Consider the following 27,827-nt stretch of genomic DNA (forward strand, 5'->3'; position numbering starts at 1 on the left):
AAAGTCCGGCATCAATGTATCAAGTTCTTTGAATAGAGTTTTAAGTAAAGCCGATAATTGACCATACTTTTATCGTAATACATAACCAAGACAATTCTGATCGCAACGGTACTGAGATTACTACAGAATTTCACTACGAGGAGCGAGTGCTTGAATCGTCGTCAGCGAGTCCGCTTATTTATCGAAGAGATCAGCTCGATTGGCCAGAGGAAAAGCAGCTTCATTCTCTCGATCTCGACTCAGTCGCGCAGCCGTCCAATTAATAATAATAGCGGCGACGTAATAGAATGGTCGTGTGATGGTGTTGATGACGATGATGATTCAGTTCGACAGTGGCGGCGGCGTCGGCGTCGGCGTCATCGTGACGGTGGTGTGCAGCACCGAGTCCCGTGACGCGGATCGGCTGCCGACGCGCAGCAGAGTGACGGCTTCTCTTTCAGGATCGGCGCCGCCTGTGATACCACTTGCTGTACCTGCGCCTGCACGTATTCCTGTTCCTGCGCCGCGCTTGCCAGTCCTTGACGTTGTAGCGACGACTTCCACGGTCTCGTCGGCACTATTACCCGCGCACTGCACCGCCCCCCCGAGACCAACGGTAACGGACAGTCATTTCTGCCTTCCACTTTTCTTCTTCTTGCGCTTGAAGAAGCAACAGCATCTGGAAATGAAGCAAACACTAATAGGACTTAGAGTCGTCTCCTTGGCAGTGTCTTTCGTCGATCAACACATCGAGCATGCAGCAGAGGGAAAATAATTACATTCGACATATGATCGCGCATACGAGAGAGAAAGAAATTTGTCAATCTTTCAATAAGATACCAGATAAGATTATGTGTAAATATATAGTTATTTGTTAATTAATCATGCAATTGTTAATTTGATTTTATCAAAATTCATAGAAAAATAATAAGGAAAGGAATGGGAACATCAGAAAAGAGTAGAGAATATAAATTAAATAAAAAGAATATAGACATTTAATTATAGTTGCACGTATAAAGAAATATATCATTTTAATAGTATAATATAATTGAGAAGACGGGGCGTGCGACTTGCTTAAATCAAATTGTCTAAATTATACATAAATTAATAAAATTCTTTTTCTCTAATTATTTATGCTGTTTGACATCATACATTAACATAACAGTCAAGTCTCTTCGTATAAGATAATATAATAAAAATATTTAAATACAAAAAAAACATTTATTTTACGATAATGATAAATAATTATCTCTAAATTGTCAAATCAAATCTTGCCCCTATATCTTATATACATTGTAAACATAATTTGTGTTGTGAGAATAGCGAAACTTGAATACTACTGTAATATTTTTGTTCTAAGATAAAGTATTATCATAAATATATTCAACTTATTATAATTTCATATTTTATTCGTGACACTGATTTTCTTATCATTATCAATTTAGAAATAAAATTTCTATGACAGTCAATCTTTAATAACATTTAACAAATATCGTATTTTCTTCTTATATTGCGAAATAAAAAATCTTGAACTGACCATTTTAATTGGTGTAACAAACCTAGTTCGGGAATGAGGGTAGGATAAGTGCTGGAAATATATGCTTGTAAAGATCGTAACAATAACTTTCCACATCGAGGACAACGTTTCCGTTTTAGTTGAATTACTTTTCTGAAAATAACATATACACACACATGCATAGCTTAGTTCGCTCATTAAATTAAATTAAATTTTTTATATCTTTAATATCCCCAATTGATATAAGCAACTATTATTTTTATTCTGACTTTAACATTCACTTTAACAGTCGAAGATTATATTAAGGCTCTCTCTCAAGTAAATTTTATTAATAAAATTTCATAATACTGCACATATAAATGCAATAATGAAACGCAAGAAAACACTCGCGGAAGTACAGAGAAAGACAGAGAAGTACAATAAAACAAACTGCTACTAACTTGGTTTCGTCGATCATGTCCACTTCCTGAGGTGCTGTGATTGGTGTGTTGGAGTGACCAGCGGTCGGGTCATCGTTAGCCAGTTCTCCATTAGTTGACGATACCACCTGTATACATCGTATAACGTTATTGCAAAGATCGATAAGAAAACATACACGTTTTACATCAAAGGATTTTTACGTAACTGTACAGCTTTGATTGTTTTTGATATTGGATATGAAAAAAAAGAATATTTTTTACTAATTGGATTTAAAGTAATATATACACTGAAAATCGATTTGTTCAAAATCTACTTGCAAATTACATAAAGAACCAAATAGGATCTTACGTGACAAAAGGGAAAGGGAAGTGAAAATTTTATATAAGACAAAATTACTACTGATACATAGATATTTAATAAAGCAATATACTAAAGAAAATAAAAAGAAGCATAAGTAATAAACTCTGATCTTCCTCAAAAGTCATACGGTTCGTACGTGATGATGATACTTTTGTTATTGCAAGTGCATGGGAAGACAAGTGATCGTACTAATACCGGATTAGTATCTCATATCCAATCAAAGAAAAAAGGTAAGTCTCGATCACAATCGACACAAAGATAACATGCCGCAACAAGTCAAATTGCACAGACTTCTAACTGACCATAATCCAGTGGTGCTTTGTCTAGAAATAGAGCGAACAGTTTACTCCTGATAAATTGAGACGTCCCGTATATGTCGACGTTATGAGAATGAGAAACGAGAAAGATGATAGGGAAGAACAATGAATAATTTCGTCCTTAATCTTTCCATACACGCGAGATTTATAATTTTTATATAATTTTTAAGTTTTACGCGAAGAAAAAAATGTACGAGATTATATTTAATGTAGATTTAAAGTCACGTCGCTAAAAAAATAGCGTTTTCACAGCGGGATTGAAAGTGAATCGGCAGAAAATAAACGAAAAGATGCAAAAAAAAATCGAGAAAAAGGGAGAAGCTTTTGGGAAGTCGAGAGAATGGCACGAGAGAGGAAGATGCGCAGGTAAACTCACCTGTACAGAACCATGCCTGTCAGCAGGTGTCAATGTACCACCGGCTCCTGATTGCTTCACAGTATCTGGCCACGTGGCTCCCACCCCCTTACCGCCCCCACCTCCCACCCCTCCACCTGCCACATCCTGAAGGAACAAGCATGACAATTTCGCAGTTGCATCGCGTTAAACAATGTCCGCGAATAAACTTGAAGGACAGTAAAAAAAAAAGATGTTGAGGAAAGATCCAGAAAGGAAATCTTTTAGGGTATAGCATGGCGATCTGATGATAAACGCGCATTAATAAGATCAATCTCTATATTAGGAGGATGAAAATGCGATTCGCTCCCTAATGATAAACGAGATGTACATAATTACCTACGCATTAAATATTTTTATACGTTTCATTCGGATGAACTATGAGGAAAAATGCAACAAATTTCCTGGCTTTAGCTTATCACAAACCGATAGCTACTTAAGCAATCACGGCGAAATTACTTCTTCATGCATTTATTGCTATCGCAGGTTTCTGAATGTATCTATAACTGAACGTATTGTCTCGCCATGGTCCATCATCTATATTTAGTCACTTTAATAATACTGCGCGAAAAAAAATTTATTGCCGCTATCAGTCTGTTAATCGACTATTATCTAAAATATATATATGATCTAAAAGACATAAGTTCGCAGAGTTCGCGTTCCACGATCATTAAACCTCCGACCTTGTTTTACGATCAGAAAAACATTAACAACGCGCATTATAAAATGTGACCGCGGGTATCTTTCCGACTATACACTCATCTCGTTGCTGATAAGATAAAGAATGCATGAAGAAGTCGATTCATCGAGCATAACCTAAGATTGGCTTACATATCGGCCTTGCAATTCGAAGCGAACCTCATCCATCATGAGGATCACATCCTCTTCAAAATCATCGCACTCCTACAAATTGATGCCATCATATTCGCGTTGAATTACATGCTCGGAGAAACCAGTATACGTGTCATTTTCTGTATTTAATAAATTAACACCGGCATATTGATACTTTCGAAAAATTTGTTCGTTTGATCTATATCTTTATTCTGAGATAAACAAGAATTCTGAATCAAGGTCGTTGTTAAAACTCTGTTTTCGGTTTTTTCGCTACTGAGGCGTGTATCCATGCGGTTAACTCGAATAACAAATGGGCTACACACGTCCATGCTTTTGGCTTAGAGAGAAGAAAAGAAAAGATAGAAAAAATAAAAAAAAATAAGGAATACCTTGTAAGCGGCGGGATGCCGATCGCGATTTGGTGATACGACGATCTCCTGGCCGGTTTGAAGGGATCCGACGGGCGTGGACTGTAATGAGAGAGAAAACGTTTGCTTGATATACATATATAATGAATGAAAGTTTGTAATGAGCGCCATTATCACGCTTCTATTTTCACGAGGTGTATAGATAACATACTTGGAGCTGGAAAGCGGATAGATAGATAGATAGACAGACAAACGGACAGACAGACATATTGACGGACTGTGCACTTTAATTTACGCTTAACAGAAGACCTGTGACATCACAATTATGTTAGATCCCTGTATACGTAAGGCCAGTAACAATTAGTAACAATTAGTTGGAATTCAATATCCTCATGTAAGAGATTGAACACCGTTTAAACAACTTTTGATTGATCCATATTTTTCAGGACTTGCTTAAGATAGAATGAGATGCGTGAATATTTCATTCTATCTCATGTGCATAATCTAACTGATTCTATCTTAAGCGGATCCTGCAAAATAAAACGGATCAAATTTATGGTGTTCAATCTCTTAATTGAGGATCTCTAGAATCTTGTGACGGTACTTTACTACATTTAAGAATTATAGATATGCGATTATTATATTGCAATTTATGAAGATATCGAAACTCAATTACTCGGCCGTAGTTATCTAAGATACTGTCTTGTCATTACTCATAAGCCATCACCAACCTTGTCGGACTTAGTTTTGCCAATATGCGAGGGGGCCGCCATCCGCAATGCTCTCAGATTCTCGAAGTCAGATGGCTAGAGATAGTGCATTGAGAGAGAAGGCAGCATGCAAAAATCAAATGTGAAACCTGCTTCGGTATTGCGTAGCTCTATGTTGCGGGTTTGTCGGAATAGGCGGATGATTTACTTACCTAATTGTTTTACCCCGACAAGTTATTATTTAAAAAATTATGACTGACAAAAAAATTACAATAAAAAAATTTCAATTTAGAAAATAGAAATCATTTGGAAGCAGGGAAATCCCTTACCGAAAAACAAAGAGACAATCGAAAAGAATCGATCTTTGCATCGTCGAATCATTTGTAAATATTATTGCTATCATCTTTAAAGAGAGTATTTACATTTCAAAGATCAGAATAACAATTTGATAAAAAATACTTCATAAAAATTTTCTAATTATATAAGAGATACAAGATCACAAATAAATGACGCAGTTGATAAAATCCTTTTTTCGTTATTGAACAGAAAAATATATATTTACAGATTACGTCAATACAAAATCACGCTTCAGTCGTCGATTCATTTTCTGTTGTTAGTGACGGTTGTTATTATCGATATTCTTCAATATAACAAACAAGTTAACATGCAAATATATGTTATTGTTTTCGTGAAGTAAAATAAAAAATAATGCCAAACGTGACATTCACCAAAAGTTTTACAAAAACTTTTTGCATAATGTGAATAAACAGAGACAAAAATCGTCACGATCATACAATACGTACCATCGTCTTGCCGGTCCAGTCAAATTCGCCGTCATTGACGAAGCCACGTCTCTCATACAGATCGTGGAAGAGCTTCCTCAAGTACTCGTAGTCTGGCGTCTCAAAGAAGTCCAGTCTACGTACGTAGCGCAGATACGTGGCCATCTCCTCCGGATGGCCGTCGCAGAGCACCTCGATCGGCGTCGCTCGTTTCGTATCGCCAATCTTTTGGTAGCGTTCCTTCAGCGTGTCAGCCTTCAACCCTTGCCACGGCAGGCTGCCACGTAAGAAGTACATGAACATATGGCCCAATGCCTCCAGGTCGTCTCTTCTGCTCTGTTCTGTTTATGGTAAAACATACCTTTCGTATATACTTCATACAGCTTTCAATATTATTTATATAATAGAAAATTTCATTGCTCACAACATATATTAAAAGATATAAAATTTTAGAAAAAATTCTAGCGAGAGAGAGAGAGAGAGAGAGAGAGAGAGAGAGAGAGAGAGAGAGAGAGAGAGAGAGAGAGAGAGAGAGAGCGCGCGTTATAAAAATGATATTCGGGATGGCTTGATCTTCAGCAGGTACTGTAAAATTCTGTTAAACTTTTGGCCTTATATCATGGTTATTTATGTAATTCAATTCTACATTTGAAAGATTATTAAAATTTAAATAATTTTAATTTATGTTACTTGAAGTCTGAAAAAGAGTGACCCCGTACTTGCTAAAGATTAAAGCACTCGCCGCGCTTTCTCCCAGCTAGGAGATGGCTTAGCACGTGGCGGTTTATGCAGCGCAACGGGCACACACACATTCACGCATATACGCACACATACGATAAAACAAAAGTAAACGCCCGTTACCTTTGCCAAGATGCGTGTTAATGCTCATGTAACGCGCCGTGCCGGTGAGACTCTTGTGTTCCCGATACGGTATATGCTTGTTCGTCTCCAGGTCTATATACTCTTTGGCTAGTCCAAAATCGATTATGTGAATAATTTTTTCCCGCTTGGTAGTGGATCGTCCTATCAGAAAATTTTCCGGCTTGATGTCGCGGTATATCAAATGCCGACTATGAACGTATTCTATCCTATGGAGCTGTTAAAAAAAAACAGACACATTTTTTTCTACCAAATAAAATTATAGATTTTTATTCCCGCGGAATAACAATTTTTTATTGAATTTTTCTATTTAATTGAAATAGTATAGTTTCAAACAGGTTGCTATGATGATAAAAAAAGAAAACAGTTTGAGGAGAAATGGCAAACGTTGATGTTTGCCAGATGTCAAATAGTCTGGTGTTTGAAATCGACCTCCAAAATGCGGTTGTTTGAGAGTTAGTTCTGCGGAAAGTGTTACGGTAATGCGACTTACGAGCTGTGTGGCAATGTTGAGAACGGTCTTCAGGGTAAACCTCCTCCCGCAGAGGTCGAAGAGGTCCTCGAGGCTTGGACCAAGGAGCTCCATTACCAGGGCGTTATACTTCCCGCACGGGCCGAAGTAGTACACCTCCGGTATACCCTCTATATGTGTGTTATGAACTATACCGATCGACAAAAGCAGATCATACCCCAGATCACCCCCAGTGTATGCGCGAAATTATAATGGAACGCGTAAAACGAAATACGAGTAGTAGAATAGGCAGACATAATTCTATGAACGATATTTTCAGTAGTAAAAATTTCGTTAACAATGTTGGAAATTTTCTGATTAATTTCTCATTTAACGTGAGAACGCAATGCAAAACGAGAAAGAAAAAGTATATGGAACAAAATTTGTGCGAAAAAATTTTACATACACTGAACTGTGATATTTCGCGAATATTTTTCATAACTTTACAGAATAAGTACAACTCCCAATGGAATATAACTTAATATTTTAAGCTTCGATATTGCATGATAAGTCCTCAAATAAATAATTAAGTATTTTTCCCAATGGGAATAATTATAAAGATAATAACTAAAATAATACAAAAATGACGCGCGAGAAATGCATGGCTGTTGCTCAATATTCACTATATACATAATTATGAAAATTATGAAGTCGCGACAAATAATGACTTCAACGTTTCTAAAAAAGTCGATTCGAAATTGGCTAAAGAATTAGCCGTTATAAGACAATGTAAAACAACTTGTATCTATATATGTGTATATATATATATATATATGGAAAACACAATATGTTTCTTCGAGTATGACACATAAAGTACATTTCCGATACAATCTCAATTCGTGACGCTAATTTATGTCGAGTTAGTCAAGCGTATAGAAATTACACGTGCGATTGTTTCACATGAGATTTAGCTAACTCAGATCGTATGAAAATTGAAGTAAATTATATCTCGCATGTCGTATTGCGTCAAATTATGCAAAGGTTCAAGCTGCTGCTGGACTATTTTCTCGCAGCGTCATCGACGAAAGATTAACGGCTCTCTGAAGTACCGAGAACGTTTATTTGAGAGTTATTGATTTATCTTATAGGCGTCATAGAATTAATAAACTACCTTCTACTTCTCCGTCACTCTCTATAACGTCTTTTTTTATATTTTAACGCGAATATTTCACATTTCCTTCCTCTTAAAATTTTTTTTGCTCAATACATTCTCTAATTTCGCTTTACTTTTTATCTATAAATTTACGTCTTCAATCTTATTACGCGAAGTCTTAAATGTAATAACGTAAAAATAGTACTCACCATGTGTACCTAATAATTTGTAAAACCTATATTCTAAATGTAGCTGTGGCGCCTTTGACTTCATTGGTTCCTGCGACAACAAGCGTAACAAGTGAGGTCGACAGCGGAAGTGCGCCGAGTTTTTTTACGTATCGCAATTACATAAAACGCTCGGTTCTTACTCACCATTTTAATTGCTACGTGCTCATTATTGTACAGGTTCTTCCCTGTAAAGAAAAAGAAAGGTCGACATGAGTATTATAAATGGAATGATAGTGTATAGGGGAAAAGGGCACAGCGATAAATTATAAAGGGGAATTCTGGGGGCGAGTGATGTCGGGTTAGCAGGGCGCAATTTTCTCTTTTAAAGTAAATGATTCGATTCATGTTACAATGGCGCATTAGTACCAATGTATCGAGCTACGTGATGTTTCATATAGATATTACAGGCCGATGACAATATGATTGCGCGATAATTAAATGCTGTGCGATAACTCCGGCTGCTGCTGATTGCAGTCAACGTGAGAAAATTAGATCGTCGAGATCGGCTGCGGTACACGCGGTCACTATGAAATTATGGTCGTCGGCTATGAAATGCTCTCGCGTAAACTTATCGCGGGGATGTTCCATTTAACACAATCGCGTGCATAGTAATTAATTCGATAATTTGTACTGTTTCAAAACGTACATAGCGAAACTGCGACGCAATGTCAGGTAAATCTGTAATTTAAGTGATGACTAAAAATTAATTTTTGGCATATAAAGAAATTTGGTATTGTCTGATTAACACTGTGAAACGTTACGATAAACAAAAGTTAAAACAATTCAGTCATTTCCCTCGAGGATACAAAGAAAAATTATGTTGCACGTCGAATTATAGAACTAATATTTCACTGTCTGGATATAACGATATTGGCTGTTTTACGTCAAGTTAATCACCTATCAAATTAAAATACTTCCATCGTAAATCTAAGTAGCTATTTAAATGTAAGAATATATAAGAATAGATGCTATAATATAATTATATACGTGATATATGATTTTATTTAAAAAATCGATAGATAAACATATGGAATATTTCTACTTTTTACATTATAGAGAGAAAATGTTTGAAAATAATATCTAGCAAGTTAACATTAAATTTAGTATTACAAACATGTGCTACGTGTAGAGGCATATATATCATGATTTGCACGTGACTTATGGAGAAATAACGGAGTAGTCAGTTTTGCTGGACGCCACAGAAGCCGGCTAAAGTACAAAACTCAATTTCGTGGCGATTTAATTTTTTTTGCAAAGGCTTCGCCACGAATCTAATAAATGTAACGTGTATGCACTAAGTAACGTGTTTTCTTATTTCACTAATAAGCTAAAGAATGCAAATATCGAACAAATGTAGCATGTCACAGAATTGCACAACTTGTACAATTGCCATTCTAAGAGAATAGTAATAAAAACAAAGGTAAAAGAGAAGATAGCAAAAACAGTAAGGAGTGTAGAGTGAAGATAAGAAAAATGTGTGGAAAAACAACACGTGAGTCCTATCATTTAATCCTTCGAATCCTTTCTGCTCCAGGATTTACCTAAAAGAATCGAGAATTCTATCTCTTAAAATTATACCAGCACGGCAACTATATATATTTCCTTTTTTTTTTAAAAAAAAAAACGAGCAAATATATGGAGCGTTTCTCATTCGTATTCGCAAGCAATCTCTTATCCGGATAACGCTCGGTAGTCATAAACCGACGACGAGGATAATATCACGCGTCGTTGACGCTACTTGACGTCCACGTAAGAAAAATGAAGCACTCAGGAGCCTCGAACGAAAGCACATTCCTGCGGCCACTTGCGCACCTACCTGCGGAGATATAAAGGATGCGGGCCGGAACGCACGAACGAAACTCTTCGCCAGAAGCGAAGGTCAATGACTCGCTCGTTCGCTCGCTCGCTCGCTCGTACACTCGCGCGCGCGTTCTGCGATTAGCGATTCGATACTTTCGCGGTAATTAGTACGATAGCCGTACTTCTTTAGCTACTTTATTACGCCTATCTTACTCGCTTTGCTCTGTCATCGATGCGCGCGATTATTTCGGATAAACGTGACCACGCCTTTGTATATAGGACCAGCTGTCGCACCGTCGCCTCCAGTCGACCCTACGATCGCGGAAGACCCGTGACTTCCTCGATAGAAAGTACCGGTGACATCGTCGAACAGATATCGCAATCCTGTTAGAAATCAAAGAAGCAAAGCTAATCCCATCTATTGTTAAAATAACATTTTGTTATTTATAACTTCCATGTGTATTAAAATATAAATCAATCCACTTTGGTGGGTAGTTTCAGTGTAAAACAATGTTTATATTAACACATATGCTTAATAAATGATAATTCAAATTTTTTTGAGTCAAATTTAATACACTTTCTCAAGTTAAATTGTTTAACTTCATTGTTTTAGTTTAATTAGCGACATATTGAGAAGGAGCAGTGGCGACCTATAGAAATGGTTCAAAATAAGTCAAACTACAATACAATTTAACATTATAAATTTAACAGTAAAAGATGTTAATACGTCTGTTCTTTTTAGCTAAATTTGTTATAGTTCGGTTTATATTTCCTTTTTTTTACGTTGAAAAAAAGAAGAGTGAGAGTGAGAGTGAGAGTGAGAGAGTGAGAGAGAGAGAGAGAGAGAGAGAGAGAGAGAGAGAGATGAATAGTGCAAGAAATTCCGCTAAAAAAAAAAAAAGAAACCTAATATCGCGTGGCCATTACAATCACGCGATCTGCTCAATTCTTTTCTTTATGAAATCACATATATATTTTCTATTTTTTAAATATTAATTATAATAATTCTTGGTAGAAATTAGAATCGATGTGTTCAATGACTGCAAAAAAGTCTGATTGCACTAATTAGAAATCTGATTGGATAGATGGACAAATAGAATAGATTACAATTCTAGTTGAGACAAGAATTCTGATTATTATCAGAATCTTCTGGTTTGTCTCTATTTTCAATTAAAAATCTTTTTCAATGTAGCAATAACGATGCAAAATAAATTCTAATTAATAGTTAACATCGTTGCAGTTATATTAGTTTCATGTGCCCTTATCGCGATAATCTTTCTCAAGATCGCCTGTTCATGTTGGTTTTGTAAAAGTCTCAGCGGTTTCTTTTTCCATATTATTATAAGAAATTTCGCTATATGTTGCAGTGTTATAAATTATAGTTATAAATTATATGTTAAGAATACAGATATTGTAAGGAAATCAATAATGTTACATATAATTACTCGAAAATTGTGCATTCTAAAAAATATTTCCAATAGATACTTTGTTTTATTCTAAATCAATAATTGAATCAATAATTTTCTTAAGTAAATAATTGTACGCGTGAGACATAATGGTGCACGCCAGTAATAAGTAACGATATTAATAATGACGTAAAACAAGCCGTGATCAATGGCGTGAATAAAGTATTGTATATATATATATATATATGAAATAATGGTTGCATTTTTGCACAACACGTCTGAGGCAACGCGCGTTAAGGGAAACGATCGATTGAACCTGGCCGTAAAGAGCCGCCGAGAGGATCCTTTCATCGAGCAGCCACTCTTCATGGATATAACCAGTCTTACCGGTGCGAACGGGTGCCGCACGTTGAGCGCACAGGCAAAAATTGCGACGACGGAGAGCGTGGAAAACTATTGACCTGACACCGAGTGTGAGTCCGTAAGGCGCGCGGCGGAGACCCTTCAAGCGAAAGAAAGACATCGAGATCGAAAAGGGTCGTCATATCCTGTCCGAACAGTACTGAAGAAAGCCAGGGTTTCTCTAAGATCTTAATAAGCTTATTTCGGTAATTAAGATAAGCAGGAGAGTACCTAGACTGAACATCTCAAAACGTATCTATAAAATAGAAATTAACAGAAGTATTTTCGAGAAATTTGAAACGTTTCAACTTTTAAAGTCTTTAATTCTCTATAATCGAATTTTGAAGAAAAATGATGAATGGAAAACATTGATCTATGGACACAACTTCTAATAATGTGGATATGCAACTTCAAATGGCGTTACAGACGGTTAAATTTTTAAATGCCCAACATATATGTATATATATGCATACATACACAAAAAGCGTATATTAGGAATATCTATGCTTCTGATATCGACAGCTTAATGTCTTTTTTTTAATTTATCACCTAATTGTGCAGTTTCGGTATACAGCAATAGAGCACTTTATTTCAAGCTATTGATCACGACTCGTTTTACATCACTATTAACATCGCTACTTATTACTTACGTATAGGTTATACATATTATTGATTCAATATTCGAATAAAAATTTCATACGCTCTCACTCTTCCACATTTTGTATGTTTTTCGGAAGATCCTCTCTAGAGCTATAAGATAAACTTTCCATTAACGTCACCACGACAAGTATTAACGGGAAATCCAACCCTGATTCCATCCCTTTTCGTTGTCTTCTTTTCGCTCATAGTTCCCTCATCCATCTTCTCCTCTCCCTTTCTCGCTTAATCTGCGATTAACGCGCGAACACACGGAGACAATGAGAAAGACAAAGAGGATGTTGGAGCTGGACAGGCATGAGAAGGGAGCGTGCGCCACAGTGTGCAAAATGTACACACGTACATGCATCCCCCTTGCATGGCTTCGCGAGGGTATATCCCTACTGCGACGTATGCACAGAGACTGCGCGCGTGGGAGGATTAACCCTTTCGCTACTCTGCATCTACCGGAAAAGCGTCCGAGAGAAAGTGCGTGACGCCTCAGGGCATCTCATGTATACACTGCCTGGCTAGAATTGCAAAACAGAATAGCGAAAGTAGCAAGAAAAAAAACTGAAGAAAAGATCTACAATACTGCTGCAATTTCTCTGAATAAAAAATATATCAATGTCGTTGGTATTTTTTTTCTTTTTTAAAACTTGATACAAAGATTGCTTTAATCGTCGCAAGCTCATTAAAAATTATTTGCTTGTTATATAAGTGTGTATAAGTTTTATATAAGTGTTTTAGTTCTTATATTATGTTTTATGATCGATGTGTTTACGACAATTTATCGAGCAATGTAGACTGACGTAAAGTTTAAACTAAAGTTATAACGGAGACTTATTTTGACAATCTTGTGCCAAAGCTTCAAAGTTAATCACCTTGAAGTAAGAGATAGTACACAGGCGAGATTAGATCACATGCGTAAGTACTTACGCATCAATGTATTTCATTTAGATGCTTGGCACGAAGCCATCAAAATGAATTTTCGTCCGAATTCGTCGTATTCGTCATAGCTTTGAATACACTACAGATAAAAACTTTAATTTTTCTTAAGAAAAATGTTGGATAAAAAAACAGAAGTAGACTTTAAGAAAATTAAAAATTTAAACCATAAAAATTTTAATTTAAAAAATCGTATTGGATAAAAGATATAGAAATAGGTTTTCAAAAAATTAAAGATTTAAAAAGCGTTTCATAATATTTTTATACAATGAATTTTATTTATTTTATTAAAACGCATGTAATTAAAATTAGTAAATGCATTAAATGCATTTTATTAAAATTAATAAAATACATTTAATGTACAAAAATATTATGAAACGCTTTTTAAATCTTTAATTTTTTTAAAACCTATTTCTATACCTTTTACCCAATACTTTTTTTTAAATTAAAATTTTTAAAGTATTCACAGAATAATTTCTAAGATCTAAATATTTTATAAGATCTAAAAAGATTGAATTGATATAATAAAACATATTTAAATTATTTTGTAATCGTATATGTACCTACAGTGTGATTTTGCGAAATAATTTCAATTCCGTTATATACTTTCGTTTCATTTCGTCGTTTCAGAGACGTTTATTCTATTATTACGATGCTCCGGCTAATGACTCCAGTTACAGTAATATCTGCAGTCGCAAATTTCGGGAAGGATCGATATCGTGCGACGATCAAGAGGGTAAATTGCGGTCATCGCTGAAGGAGCGAATAGACGACGGGAAATGCAGCGACGTATAACTATAAATAACTAAAATATTTCCATTCATTATTTTTGGATGGAAATATTAATTTTTTGAGAGGCCAAAAATATGAATTTTCGCAAAAATTCATAATCTAGTTCTGACAATTCAATTTAATTTTTTTACTTTTTTCCTTATCAATTAACGTTTATTTTCTCAATTATAAATAACGTACTACTAAATGTATCTTTCTTAAGTATTTATATTTATATTTCGTTTACAAAAATATTACCGTAACATCAATTACAATCGACTTTATTAAGGAACAATTAAAAAGAATCCGTTATCTATCTCCATTATTGAGTGATTTCGCAAGTCATGTATTTTATTTACAGAAACTGATAACGTGGCTTCTGTTAATCAAAATTGAATCAAATCGTTTCATTAAGTCGATACAACATAGTGCATCGTTATCGAAGTATTGAAATTGAAATACCATCATCATTGATTTGCAATAATAACAATAACAACGATATAAATAATCATGTATTCATTTATAAATGAGAGTCAACGTCATGTTCATTTATCATTATCGGTTCCTTGCATTTTATTTGCATACAACTTAATCATTAATTATCTAAATCTGTACAATTCGGAAAATGCCTCATTGAAGAAGCAAGTATGAAAAGTTCTTTACTTTTGTTGTTGAAGAGAACTTAGTTCTGGTAATGAAACTTTTGCCGCCGCTAAAGGATCCAAGTTAAACTTTCGACGGTATAAATAGTTAGACAAGTTCCTTACAATTGTACCTGCAATACACTGTTAAATTCATAACTGTTAAATTATATCCACACTGTTAAATTATATCCAACTAAAGTTATTTTTTATCATTTCAATAAATCATCTCTGCTTGTATTGTTAACTAAAATAATGAAATTAAATGATTTAACTCAAGAATTGTATAAAATTTTGCCCGAATTTAGGTTATTATTTACTAAGTACACGTTAATATGACTGATATTTAGGTATTTTAAAAATAGGAAATTTGAATCCACAAAAATGGATTGACTTATATTTCGACACACATGAACTTAAAAATAACAAAATGTTATTTAATTCAAGGGACTGGGTTATCATCCTCCTTTGTGATATTATTTCTCTTGTTTTACTATTTTTTCCAAAGAATATTTCAAGCGTTATCGCACAATTATTTCATTGCGTTCATATATTAAAGTATTAATATACTAAATAATCCATCGTTATTGAATAGAATGAAAGATATATATTTGGCGCAATAACGTCACTGCCATATATCATTGCGCCACGAGGATGTTCCTGCGAAATCGTAGTGAAAATACAGTCATTAGCAAGGCCAAGAAAAAAGGAACAAGAGCCAACGAAACGTGAAGTAATTACTCTATCGACGTACAAAAATTAATGAACAAAATAAATGAAAAGCATAGATAAAATGTGTAAGAACTAGAAATTTGTCATTGATGTGAAATTATTATAATAACTACATAATTGCACAAGAAAAATTATAGAGATACGTAAATATTCGTTAAGTATAATATGTTTTTTCTATCTCTTTTTTCATAAAATAAAAATGTTATAATCGTGCGCTATTAATAGCTACACTGTTACAATTAATATATTGTACAATTGATAACAATTTATCATGATGCTAAATTATCAAATTTGAGTTATTTTTAATTATTCTTAAAGATCGTCATTTCTCCTACTCTACATGTCGTTAATTTAATTAAAATAATGGAGTTAAACAATTAAACATTAAAAACGTATATTAAATTTGATTCAAATTTAGTTTATAAATTACTAAATGCATACGTTAATACGAACGTTGTTTACTTTGAAACTAATTAGAGGAATGGATTAATTTACACTTTAACATAGAAGTTAAAAATAACAAATTATTTAACTCAAGGAATTAGGAAGTTGCTTCTTTGATATCTAATGGTGTATAAGCGGCATAATTTTCTTGAATTGAATTTGTACTGATTTCAGCTTGTTTTTGCAAAATAACCTCGACAAGGAAAATCTCATCCTCTGAAAATGTTTTCTGCCCGCAGATCTATATTACATTTTATATATAGATCATATTTTTGGTAGTTTATTTGTAATGATATTATCATTACGATCGCTAGGAATTCCTTTCGCACTGTAGAGAAACGTATAATGGAGAGCGCGCAAGGGAGAGGATAATTTCGAAAGCATGACAGACCGATGTAGGACCTTGAGATCCCTCGACAGTCAACGTATGTCTTCTCCAACCGTTACTAGGGGCAGCTGTCTGCCGCTGTGAAATGCTTCGAACTGGCAACGCTCGATGTTGCAAGCTTCGAGAGAGAAATGGCATAAAGTAGGTATGCTCGATGGTTCCCGAGGGCACTAAGGCGAGCAACGGAAAAACATGTTCGAACGACAGAGGAGAAGGCTGCAGGTGTTACGAACGAAACGTCGAATCGGACGACACGTGCAATTCGACACGTCTGTTGATGTCAAAAGCCAACGAGTTATTCTAAAATACAAATTATTTCCACCGCCTAAATGCTTCAATATTTCTGATTAAATAAAAATGAAAAAATATTATTTTGGGATTATTAATAATCCTCTCACTAATAATCTGTAATGTGAAATTTTCACTCCTCGTCTGCAATGTGAGTGTTTGAATTTCAATACAGTTATTTTATATTGTGTATAAAAATATGAAAATATTCTGATATACTCATTGTAAAAGTTTAGACTTTAACAATGAGTTTTTACTATTATAGAAGTTGGATTGTATTTTTTTTTTTTTTTAAGATTCAAATTTAACTATCAGAATTCATAATCAAAAAGACTGTGTTTTTAAAGTCCAACATTGCTTGTGGAGGAATAAATTACGCAATAGAGGTTTTATAAGCATTTAAAAAAATAAATTATATAATAATTTTCTGATGAAAGAGCAAATAAAAACTCCGTATGAATTGTATTATAATACACACACACACACACACGCGCACACACACGCACGCACACACACACACACACACATACACACACACACACACACACACACACACAAAGTAATTAATTAGCTGTCACAGAAAATGCAAATTTTTTTAATGTCGCAATAAATCCGTTTAATATTAAAAAGTACATTTCATATAATTAATGAAAATAATAAATGCTTGTAACGGTATTCAATCAAGTTTTGTTTAATAGAACATCTATATTGATTAAAGGACGTGCTTTTTCGCTTTACATGTTTTCCAATATAGGCGACAGATACGTCCGTGGCGAGGCAACCGTTCCATTAAATTAATTTGAGCCAGGGAGAACCAATAATATGGATTACAATTATGCTTGCGGCGAAAATAGGACGTTGTATTTATTAACAAAGTTTTCGGCACTGATTTAAGGACTCGATAATTTCCGATGACTTGCAACCCGAGAGTCGTATGGGATAGTGTTTTTAAACTTTACTTGCTACGATAACGAAGGATTAACATGCGTATGAAAGAATATCGAAGGTGTGCGGAAAAATGGCCCGAGACGAAGAATAGGAAAAATGTTGGATCGATAAGTACGGCCGTCAATTGTCGCGCGATTAGAAGCGTCAATTTATTTGTGTCGCGGATGTAGATAAGAAAATCTTTCTCAGGTAATTTCGAGTAGACTTTTAATCGAATTCTGACATTGTTACTAATTGCCAAGATATTTAACATTAAAATTTTATAAACAGTAAATAATAAAGTTATATTAAATTTTAATAAGGAAAGAACATTTAATTTTTTTAGAAAATGTCCTTTAAAACCATTTAAAAATATAATCCAATATGAAATATACTATATGATACACTCGATATTTACGTATCAACAGTAATACGAGACGTTCTGCATTCCAACTTCATCCTCATTAGAAACTCTTTGATCTGCCCCTCTCTTCTCCCTTTTATTACCTTTTCATTACCATGAATGTAGGATGTCCTACTTTTACCGTATTATTTTTAGTGGAAAATTCTTTGACTGTTTTATAATAAATTCTCTACCTGCAATAAAAACGTCCACTTATCGTTTTTTTTCTCAATGCATATATCTTCATAATGAAGCCTCGAGTTATAATAATCTACATTTGAAATTAATCGAAGAGCGTGAATCATCTATTTAATTTCTTAAGACTTAGTTTATCGATTGTTTTCTAATCATTAATCATTCGAAAATTTAGCTATTATTTTGATCGAAGGAAGAACTCCGAATTAGCCAAGGAATCTGTTATAATAAAAAACAATTGTGATTAAAGTGGAACGCGCTCTATAATTCTTATTGACTCCAAATTGACTGAATAATCTATCGTTGGAAAATAATGTGATAGAAATGGTATACTCTGTATACCGTGCCGCGTGATAGCATACGACCAATTTCTACCCTCGCATAAGTCAGCCAGAGACGAAGAGAATAAGGGACTGAGTGTAATTAGCACTCAGACTCTCATCAAGCTTCGAGCATTAATGGAAAACACAACATCGCCGGATGTCGCCGGGTTCGAAACGAATTCAATTTCGATCGCGTCGTCTTCCGGCAACGTCGAGAGAAGCAATTTTTTTTTCATTTTCATATCTTGATATTGAAAAATTATAATATTTTTACATTAATTTCCATATGTATCCCCAATCAGAAGTAAATAAATGTTAGTCCGCTTTACATTAAAATATCGAAGGGATTAATTAAGAGAAACATGAATTTCAATTTCAATACAGTCGCGATATTTATTATTGCTATGCATATTAATATTTTATAATGTCAAATATCACAGAAATAATAGTAGTCCGATCCTTTGTTAAATAAAATTTTATTATTTTTTAATTCCATGTATATAAAAAAATTAATCCACTTTAACGATTAGTCTCAACGTAAACAACGTCCATATTAATATATATATACTTAGTAAATAAATAATAAACAAATTTAATATACTTTTCTCAATTAAATTGTTTAATTCAATTGTTTTAATCAAATTAACAACGTGCATAAAAATGAATATCTCTTTTCACAGTAAGAATTTTGATGTGCTCCGCGATACGTCCTGCGCATCCGCAAACAGTCATGCCATAGCGAAACCAAGTCCAATAACGACGGCGGTGAATAAAAAAGAATGAGCGCGATCGACCTAGATATATCGTCGAGTGTGAAAAACACCCGCGTCCCATACGCGAATAATGAAACCATTAATTAAAAATTGATTGCGAATTAGCTCACGCTTCATCACGTGCGCATCTGATAAAAATAATATTTATAAACTTACGACGGAGTTAAATGGCAAGCAGGAAACGTGTGGAAAGCATGATCATTTTCTTCGTTCAAGAGACGAAAGATTCGATGATGTCGTAACTCTATTTTATCGCGATGTAGAGCGAATGCTTTCGCTTCTAGCGTTCCGCTAAGAGCATCTGCCTCGCATTTGCTCGTACGACCACCGTTGCTATCTGATTCGAGCGCGAGGAAGGAACCAAGACGACGGCGCAGAGGAGCGCAACAGGTCCGATGATACGCCCTATGATACAGAGCGTAAGAGTGTAAAAGCAAGAGCGATATGTAGGGCAACCGGAGGCTGACGGCGCTGTGGCCTAAGCTCCGCAATTTCAAAAATATTAAATCGGGCCGCCCGGTTGCCAGGCCGAGTCGCCGGCGAACGAACGATGCGATGGCGCGATCGACCGTCGTAGACATAGGCTTAGACACGTAGGTGTGAATGTAGGTCAGGGTACCAGCACGTGCAACGGAGTCAGGCCGCGTATCACCAGGGAAGAATACATCGAAGGACAGCAGTGAGTATGGATAAGTGTCATAAGTGGTACTCCAACGACAATATTCATCCAAAGCAGGCCTCGATAATTTACAACTGAATGCTGTTAATGCTGTTCATCCGGACCTCTCAAAGAGAGAAAGAGAGGGAGAGAGAGAAAGAGAGAACGTCTTTCAGGCAATTTCAAACTTCAATACGCCGAACAAAGGTTAATGGACTGATTTTCTTGTAGATGAGACACGCTTGAATCGTCATCGAAGAGTAATGCTCGTACCGCGCTGATATCGATACGTCACGTGAAATATTAGTTAACATGAGATAGTTGTGCACTGAGAGAAATGTTTGATACGTATACTCATTTATTTTGTAGATATGTGACTAATAAAAACTCTACTATAACTAAACTATAATAAAACTCTAACTATCTTGTTTTTTTATTTAAAAATTGTGTCGCTCCAATCGATGATAAGAACAACAATTTTCGTTTTTCCAACCAAATTTATAGTTCTAATCAAATTTTTGATTAAAACAACACAATTTTTTAATAAAAAAGTAAGAAAGTTTTTTGTTAGTATCACATATCAATAATATAAATGATTACACGTACCAAAACATTTCTCTCAGTGCAGTCCGCGTTACGTACAAATGGTGTCCTAGAACCATCGCCACTCCTTTCGTTTACGAATTCTCTTCAGCTAATTTAAAATCAATTTCTCCTCGATGTAGAAACAGATATTCCAAATTATAATTGAGAATATGAAAATTTATGTGCTGAGCAATTTCTAAGACAATTTCTAAGGCAATGTCTAAATGAGTACCAGAGTTTATGAAATTTCACTTAGACCTTATGACATTTAGCAAAATTTTTTTTCTCTGTACAGTAAAGATCGACTGACTGAAGACTGACTGAAAACTGGTGAATATGATACACCCTGTATAAGTGATCGAGGCTGGAATTCTAGACGCACGTATTTAGGTCTTCGACTAAAAAGACCGCTAAGAAGATCTCACCATTACCAAGCCCTTCTGGATCTGAGTTGCGCGACTCTGGTGCAGCCTTCTCGGCAACAGTTTCCTCCAGTGACGGATCGCGGAACGAGAACGCGCAAAAACGTCTGGCCACCTCTCGTCGAACTATTGTTCGCGAGCGCTCGAAAAAAAAAAGCAGGAGGGCCGATCCGTAGATCGCTCTCTCCGTCTCTCAGGCGCGTTTAATTTCACTCACGACTTGCACGCAGCGCTGAGCACCGACCAACAACGCTTTGTAGCTATATTTTTAACCCTGGACGAGCAACGCGTATACGATGTTAGCGACTTCGCGCGTACCATCTTTGAATATATTCTCTAAAATCGATATTTTTGAAGGTGTAATTCCGTTGCTCTTCTCCCCTCCCCCTCCCTCCCCCCCACACTCTACATATAACATTTTCTAGACGATAAATCTTCGCGGTTCTCGGTAGACGAAGTATTGACTTTCGCATATAGGCAGGTATTCCTGGACTTTGTTGCGGATGTAAGGAGGAACAGCTATAACGAACATTACGTTCGTAAGGACGACGTCAGCACGATAAATCGACCGACGTACGTAAATTCATTATAACATTTCACCAATGAGCGTGTTGTAAATCAGACGGCATTTGTATCAAATGTATTTACATTAAATGACTTAAGCAATTAATATTGACGCGAACGGTATCGGAGTATTGGAGATTGTCGATACTAAAGAAATGATTAATGAAATGATGATTGAACGCGAGAAACAGATGTGATTTTCAATAACAAATCGACTGAGAAAAGAAGTACACGGAAAAATAAATTGTTACATATGATAAGATACATTATTAAATTCACAATATCAATCATACTGTCAAATTATATTCAATGTGTAAATTATTTTTCTATAAATCATACTTGTAGCTCCTATTTAATTATCATTAATTTGATAACAATTTAACTGAAGAAAACGTATTCAATTTGACTTTAGTTTATTATTTACTACACTACTGAAAGAAAAATATTAAATTTTAAATACTTGTTTAAATAGTTATAAGTAAATATTTACTAAATATAAATATTCATTTGACACGAAAACCATTAATTTGAGTCAATCATCATTTTTATTGAGTAAATATTTAGTGTAAGTAAATATTAACTTAGTATTCAAAGAAACATGTATTAAAAATTAAAACTTAGCAAGTTTCTTCAATCTAAGTGCATACAGTAATATAGACGATGTTTATTTTGAAGCGCACCACAGAAATTGATTTACATTTTGACAGACAGCAGTCAAAAATAACTTAGAATATTATTTAACTGAAGGGATTATAGATCACCATTGCTCTTTTGACATCTAACAGTGTAAGTAACTGTATAAACACGTTGAATAGATATAATTTAACGTTGATTAGCATGTATCACGCCTCTCGATTTAATCACAAAACGTACGAAGAATCGGCTCGGAGAAAGTTGTTGCGACAATGACAACGACTACCTGCTGCAACGACATCGCGAAATCGTCAGCAATCTGCGTGGGCATCAGTCATTGCCAGCCGGCGTATAATTCGAGAGCGGCGTGGGTTAAGCCGCGGAACGCGGTGGCGACGATGCACTTGCAACGGCGCGAATGCACACATCTCATTTCGGTCGCGACAATGCAACAGCGTGATACTTTCAACGGGATACGCGATACAATTTTTATTTAAAGCCGAGACGCGTCACGAGAGGTTAGAAAAACGTTGAAGAGAAAATACTTGGTGAAAACAGTATCCAGAAATATCGAAGATGCAATATTTGCAGTTGTAAAACTGAACTGTTGTTATCATCAAGTAATTCTAGAAATATGAATAATTTAGACGGCATGTTTAGCGAAATCTATAAATTTGTAAATTTGTGCTACTAACTGATAAATATTTTAATTATTAGTTAACAAAACATTCGACAACTTGTAATATGTGCATATAATGCATATACTTTTCTATATTTGTCTGCTCGTAAATTAATCAAAGAAAATATATAAATTTAAATATTTATTATAACCTCGACTATTTGGAGGAAATAAAAAGAATTGTTTTATCATAATCGTTTTAAAGAAAAATTCATTTTCTTTCATCTGTATTTTGTAGATTTTATTTTAATTCTATTAAACGCGAAAAATACCGTAACATGTGATTATTTATATCACCATTTATGTTGTGCTATTTTACAATAGTTAATATTGAAGTCCTCCGTAACCGTTGGATATTGAATCCTTCGTAACCGTTGGATATTCAACAAATTGCTGATATTACGTCAATAATGTAGCGTTTTGCTATTATTGATTCGCGCAGCATTCGTATCGTTGATTTATGAACGAGTATATTGACTAGAATAATCGCGTTTCGTTCGATGCGGATATCTACGCATCCGCTATACCAACGCAATAAAATAAATCAATAAAAACGCTTATCAAAGGTCTTCTTAATTCCTGTATTACCGATTGAGCAATTAATTGCACAAGTGATGAAAAAGTAAAAATTCTGTTTAAAAATTTTATTTTTTTATTTTTCTAATTAGTAGTTTCGTTAAATCTTCATTTTCGAGTAGGTTCTTATTTTTCTCTTTATTTAAATCAAATTTAATCCTTATTTAACCTTTATAAGTCGAGAGGGTCTATTTTTAATTTAAAATCATACAGTTTTTCTCTTTAAATGAGATTTTTTTATAATTCTCCATTATTTTTTTCACTGTATTTCTTGCATCAAAATATAAAGCTTTTTTAGCGTCACTATAATAATTTCTGTGTCAAATTTTCCATCCTTTAAAAATTAAGAATTTTTTCATTGCAATAGTAATCCAATTCCTTAAGTTAAACATTTTATTTTTAATTTTTATTCATGTGTGTCAAAGTGTAAATCAATTCAATTCTGGTTAGTTTCAAAATAAACATTATCTATATTAACGTACCTACATTTAGTAAATAATAAAAGTTACGTATTAATATAACGACTATAATATATGCATTTAGTAAATAATAAATTAATTTTAAATATTTAATACAATTTCTTAAATTAAGTTACTTAACTCCGTTTATTGTAATCAAATTAACAATATATTAAGTAGGAGTAGTGGCGACGTACACAGAAATGATGAAAAATAACTCAAATTGAATATAATTTAACATTCTGAATTCAACAGTGTATATCCCATCTTAAGTTTCTAATTTAATATCTAAATAATTAGGCATATAATTATGTTTAAAGATATTTGTAGATATTTGTACAACGTGAAAAAATAAGAGTGCGGCTGTGATTAAGACCTTAGATTTAAAGTTCAGAGTGTGATTTCAACATACTAAAACGCATGCAGGAAGCGAATATAAGAGTAGGGTTAAAAGGGCGTTGCACGGTACGCGGTTTGTTCGTTCGTTGGTTCGTTGGTTCGTTCGTTCGTTCGTTCGTTCGTTTCGCTCGGCAACGCGACCAGCCGGCAGTCTGTCGTCCTGAGTCACTCGAAGAGCGGTCGGCGTCGAGTCGGCCGAGCAGACAGGTTGCTACGTGCCCTCGAACCTGCAGACGTGCATGCGTGTAGGAGTGCGTCTACACGCGTAACGCGCGCGAGCGCGCGACACTCTCGTCACGTGAGAGGCCGTGGTGTGTTCGTCACATTGTATTACATTGTCGAACGAACGCATAGTATAGGAACTATTCATCCAAGTAACGTAAAACAAAAATAAAACAGAGAAACGGACTTTGAATTTAAAGAAACTTGTTGAAACACAGAAAAAAATATACTACACTTTTATTAATAAATTATTTGTTTGAATAGTGTCAATTAAATTTATTAAATATAAAAGTGTATTTATTTGGTACAAAAATTATTAATTTGATTTAACTTTTATTTTTTTTTTTATTAAGTGAATATTTATTTACTGTAAGTAAATGTTTGGTTGACACTATTCAAATAAATATTTATTAAAATGTAGAACGTTGTTTTTTCAGTATAGATCATAAAATGAGTCCTTAGGTTTGGGATGTCCCGATGAGAAAAATATCCGATGAAAGAAAATGCAGATCGATTGATAAAAGTAGGGAGTAAGATGTATTGCAAAGTAGATAAATTGCAAAACTATAAATGGATGGTTTAATAAAAGTTGTTTATATGATGTTAATGATAAAAGAGATACGTGAGTTTGCGTGACACGGTAATTGCCTCTACCTGAAAGTTTGGACCGATTAAAGACTGGAAAATTACTGCGACGATGACAGCTGTGCATCGTGAAAGGCAGAGAATTTGAGAGTCAGCTGGGCGGCTGCTGGGAATCAGCTGATCCGTATAAGCGGAAGTAACGCCTAATTGCGACTCACGAGCGTCACTTACATATCGCGGCATGAATGACTGTAAAGAATATGAGTCGGTAATCAACATGCAAACAATAAAAAAATGAGGAGAATATTCCTTTAGGAAAAATAAATTAGATTTGTAACGTAAGATATTTTCGCATAAGGCTTTGCTGCACCGAGAAAATCGATTTTTTAAAGATTTCCTTTTAAATTATTCCCTAGTAAAGTTCCCTAGAATGTATTTCAGAATCTAATTTATATTTTGTTCGCAGCTTTAACGGAAAAAATATGTTTTTCACATTGAGAGAAAAATGTTTGGTATTTGTGATTATAATTGCATGATAAAATAATTATAAAAACTCTATTTTTATAGTTATTACTGTTGTGATGTTAGTAATAATAATTATATTTATCATTATATTAAAAAAGCATAAAAAATAATTACAAGTTACACTGAAAGAATGTATTAAATTTCAATAAATATAAAGACATATTTATTCAAAAGAAATTTGATTTAACTATCCTTTCTTTATTGAGTAAACATTTATTTACGTAAGTAATTAGATGGTATTATTCAAATATTTATTAAAACTACATAAGTATATTTTGTCTCAATGTACAGTTAAATTATGATAATTGCAATTTCATTTTTTGTCTCAAGGCACAATTATACAGTGCGAATTCATTTGGATTTACTCCTCGAAAATGCAGAGAAAATCTTCCATGAGGACGGATCGGAGCTCTTTTCAGAAGAGGCGATTAATTTTTGTCAGACGTGACCGTGGGAACGTAACGGCGGGTACGATCGACCCCCTCAGGTAGAACCGGAAGATCGGTCTTACGTGTGTGCCACTTTGTGGCCTACGGTTTGGAATTTCGTACTTCCTGTCCTCAAACACATAACGTGCTTCCGACTACTGTGCACGAAGATTGCTGCGTATACGAAAAGCGGACAGGCCTTATCATACATTTATATTTACAAAATGATCTGATTTCTCTGTATACACATTGGAAAAAGCTCTTATCGCATTAATTGGAATTCTGATAGAGTTAACCAGAAAGGTATATACAATCAGACATTTATAGTTAAATCTATCAAATATTTTAGTCAGGATAATCATATCGAAAAAAAATATTAAATTTTAATTAATATTTGTTTGAAAGTTCTAAGTAAATAGAATATTTTACTAAATACAAACATATAGATTTATTTGGCACAAAAATCATTAATATAATTTAACTATCATTTTTTGTCGAATAAATATTTCTTTATTAGTAAGTAAATTTTTATTTTAGTACTATTCAAGAAATATGTATTAAGATTTAGTAAGTTCTTTTTCAATACAGAAAATCAATTATAATAATCAGAATTCTAATTTGTATAAGATCAGAATTCGTTTTGTTTGTACTTCTTGTTGATACAAACAGAATATCTTTATCAGTCCAGAGTGTTCCATTTCCATCACGCGATATCTTGGCCCTTTACTAATTAATCGGAATGCCGATACCAGTCAGTAGAGACTGCGAATGAGATAACGGTGTCTAAGAAATTAACATATAAATCAAGATTCATATATCGAATAATCTTTTTCTCATAGAAAGAACATTGCTTCGCACTAGTTATCTCTATTGTTCAAAGAACCTGTTTATTTAACTTGTTTGTCTAACTGTGCTGTAAAGTAACGATCGCGTGCAGTATGCATGTATATGTACAATACATGTGTATGACTTACAAAAATCTGGGCCGAGATGGGGCCGAGTTACGAAATTGGGTCATTAAGGTGTATATACGATTCCAGATTCGAGGCGATATATCAGCAGACCGGAAAGCAATTTGCTGACAATTTTCGTCGGATTTCGTACTCGATGCGCGCGACGAGTGAATTGCCGCTGGTAAATGCGTTTATGACCCTCGAGCAAGCAAGAAGCAAGACAAGCACGAGGTAGGTGATAAACTGATAACGCCTGCATAACGATATTAACGACACGCGTGTCCCTCATTGTGCGACCGGGGCAACCAGTCAAGCCAATGAAGGGCTCGGATTCATTCCGGTGTCGAGTGTTATTCAACAAATGCATCGTTGTCATCGCTCATTTCGTTGTTAGGAGGAACCCCAAACAAACCTGTTCGCCTAATTCATTCAGTTCTTTTGGACATTTTTACGATCGTCAAAATGAAATAACTGCACAGAAAAAAAATATTCCGATTAAACCAATAAAAAGGAGATCCATCCAGAATGGTATTTTTATGAAATTAAATAGAATTTCTGATTATGATAACTAGTTTTGATAATCAGAAACTCTATTTGGCTAAAATGCCATTCTGGTTGAATCTTTTTCTTGGTTTAATCAGAACATTTTTCTTAGTATACGTATTTTGGA

General features: G+C 34.4%; 1 protein-coding gene and 1 long non-coding RNA gene across 5 annotated transcripts in view; one reads left to right on the forward strand and one right to left on the reverse strand.

Moving 5' to 3' along the window:
• Nucleotides 1-1,326: 1,326 nt before the first annotated feature.
• The window catches only part of gish (casein kinase I gish), a 32,341-nt gene continuing 5,840 nt past the window's right edge, over nucleotides 1,327-27,827 (reverse strand). The window contains exons 2-11 of one of the 4 annotated variants that reach the window (XM_087407043.1): nucleotides 8,538-8,578; nucleotides 8,373-8,442; nucleotides 7,053-7,201; nucleotides 6,542-6,776; nucleotides 5,702-6,021; nucleotides 4,210-4,290; nucleotides 2,969-3,094; nucleotides 2,578-2,598; nucleotides 1,936-2,042; nucleotides 1,327-1,648 (exon numbers count right to left, since the gene is read on the reverse strand). In XM_087407043.1, coding sequence (XP_087263169.1) covers nucleotides 1,462-1,648; nucleotides 1,936-2,042; nucleotides 2,578-2,598; nucleotides 2,969-3,094; nucleotides 4,210-4,290; nucleotides 5,702-6,021; nucleotides 6,542-6,776; nucleotides 7,053-7,201; nucleotides 8,373-8,442; nucleotides 8,538-8,578 — 1,337 coding nt within the window. In that variant the 3' untranslated portion in view covers nucleotides 1,327-1,461. Of the gene's footprint in view, nucleotides 1,649-1,935; nucleotides 2,043-2,577; nucleotides 2,599-2,968; nucleotides 3,095-4,209; nucleotides 4,291-5,701; nucleotides 6,022-6,541; nucleotides 6,777-7,052; nucleotides 7,220-8,372; nucleotides 8,443-8,537; nucleotides 8,579-27,827 lie in introns of all 4 variants that reach the window. The other 3 variants (XM_087407042.1, XM_087407044.1, XM_087407045.1) reach the window with 3 other exon arrangements.
• On the forward strand, nucleotides 14,054-27,389 carry LOC147909279 (uncharacterized). The gene is made up of 2 exons (XR_015545378.1): nucleotides 14,054-20,335; nucleotides 21,009-27,389. It is a non-coding gene; the product is annotated as an uncharacterized LOC147909279 (long non-coding RNA).

The sequence above is a fragment of the Acromyrmex echinatior genome, chromosome 6, assembly GCF_024713525.1.
Source record: "Acromyrmex echinatior isolate Ae372 chromosome 6, ASM2471352v2, whole genome shotgun sequence".
Taxonomy (NCBI): Eukaryota; Metazoa; Arthropoda; class Insecta; order Hymenoptera; family Formicidae; genus Acromyrmex; species Acromyrmex echinatior.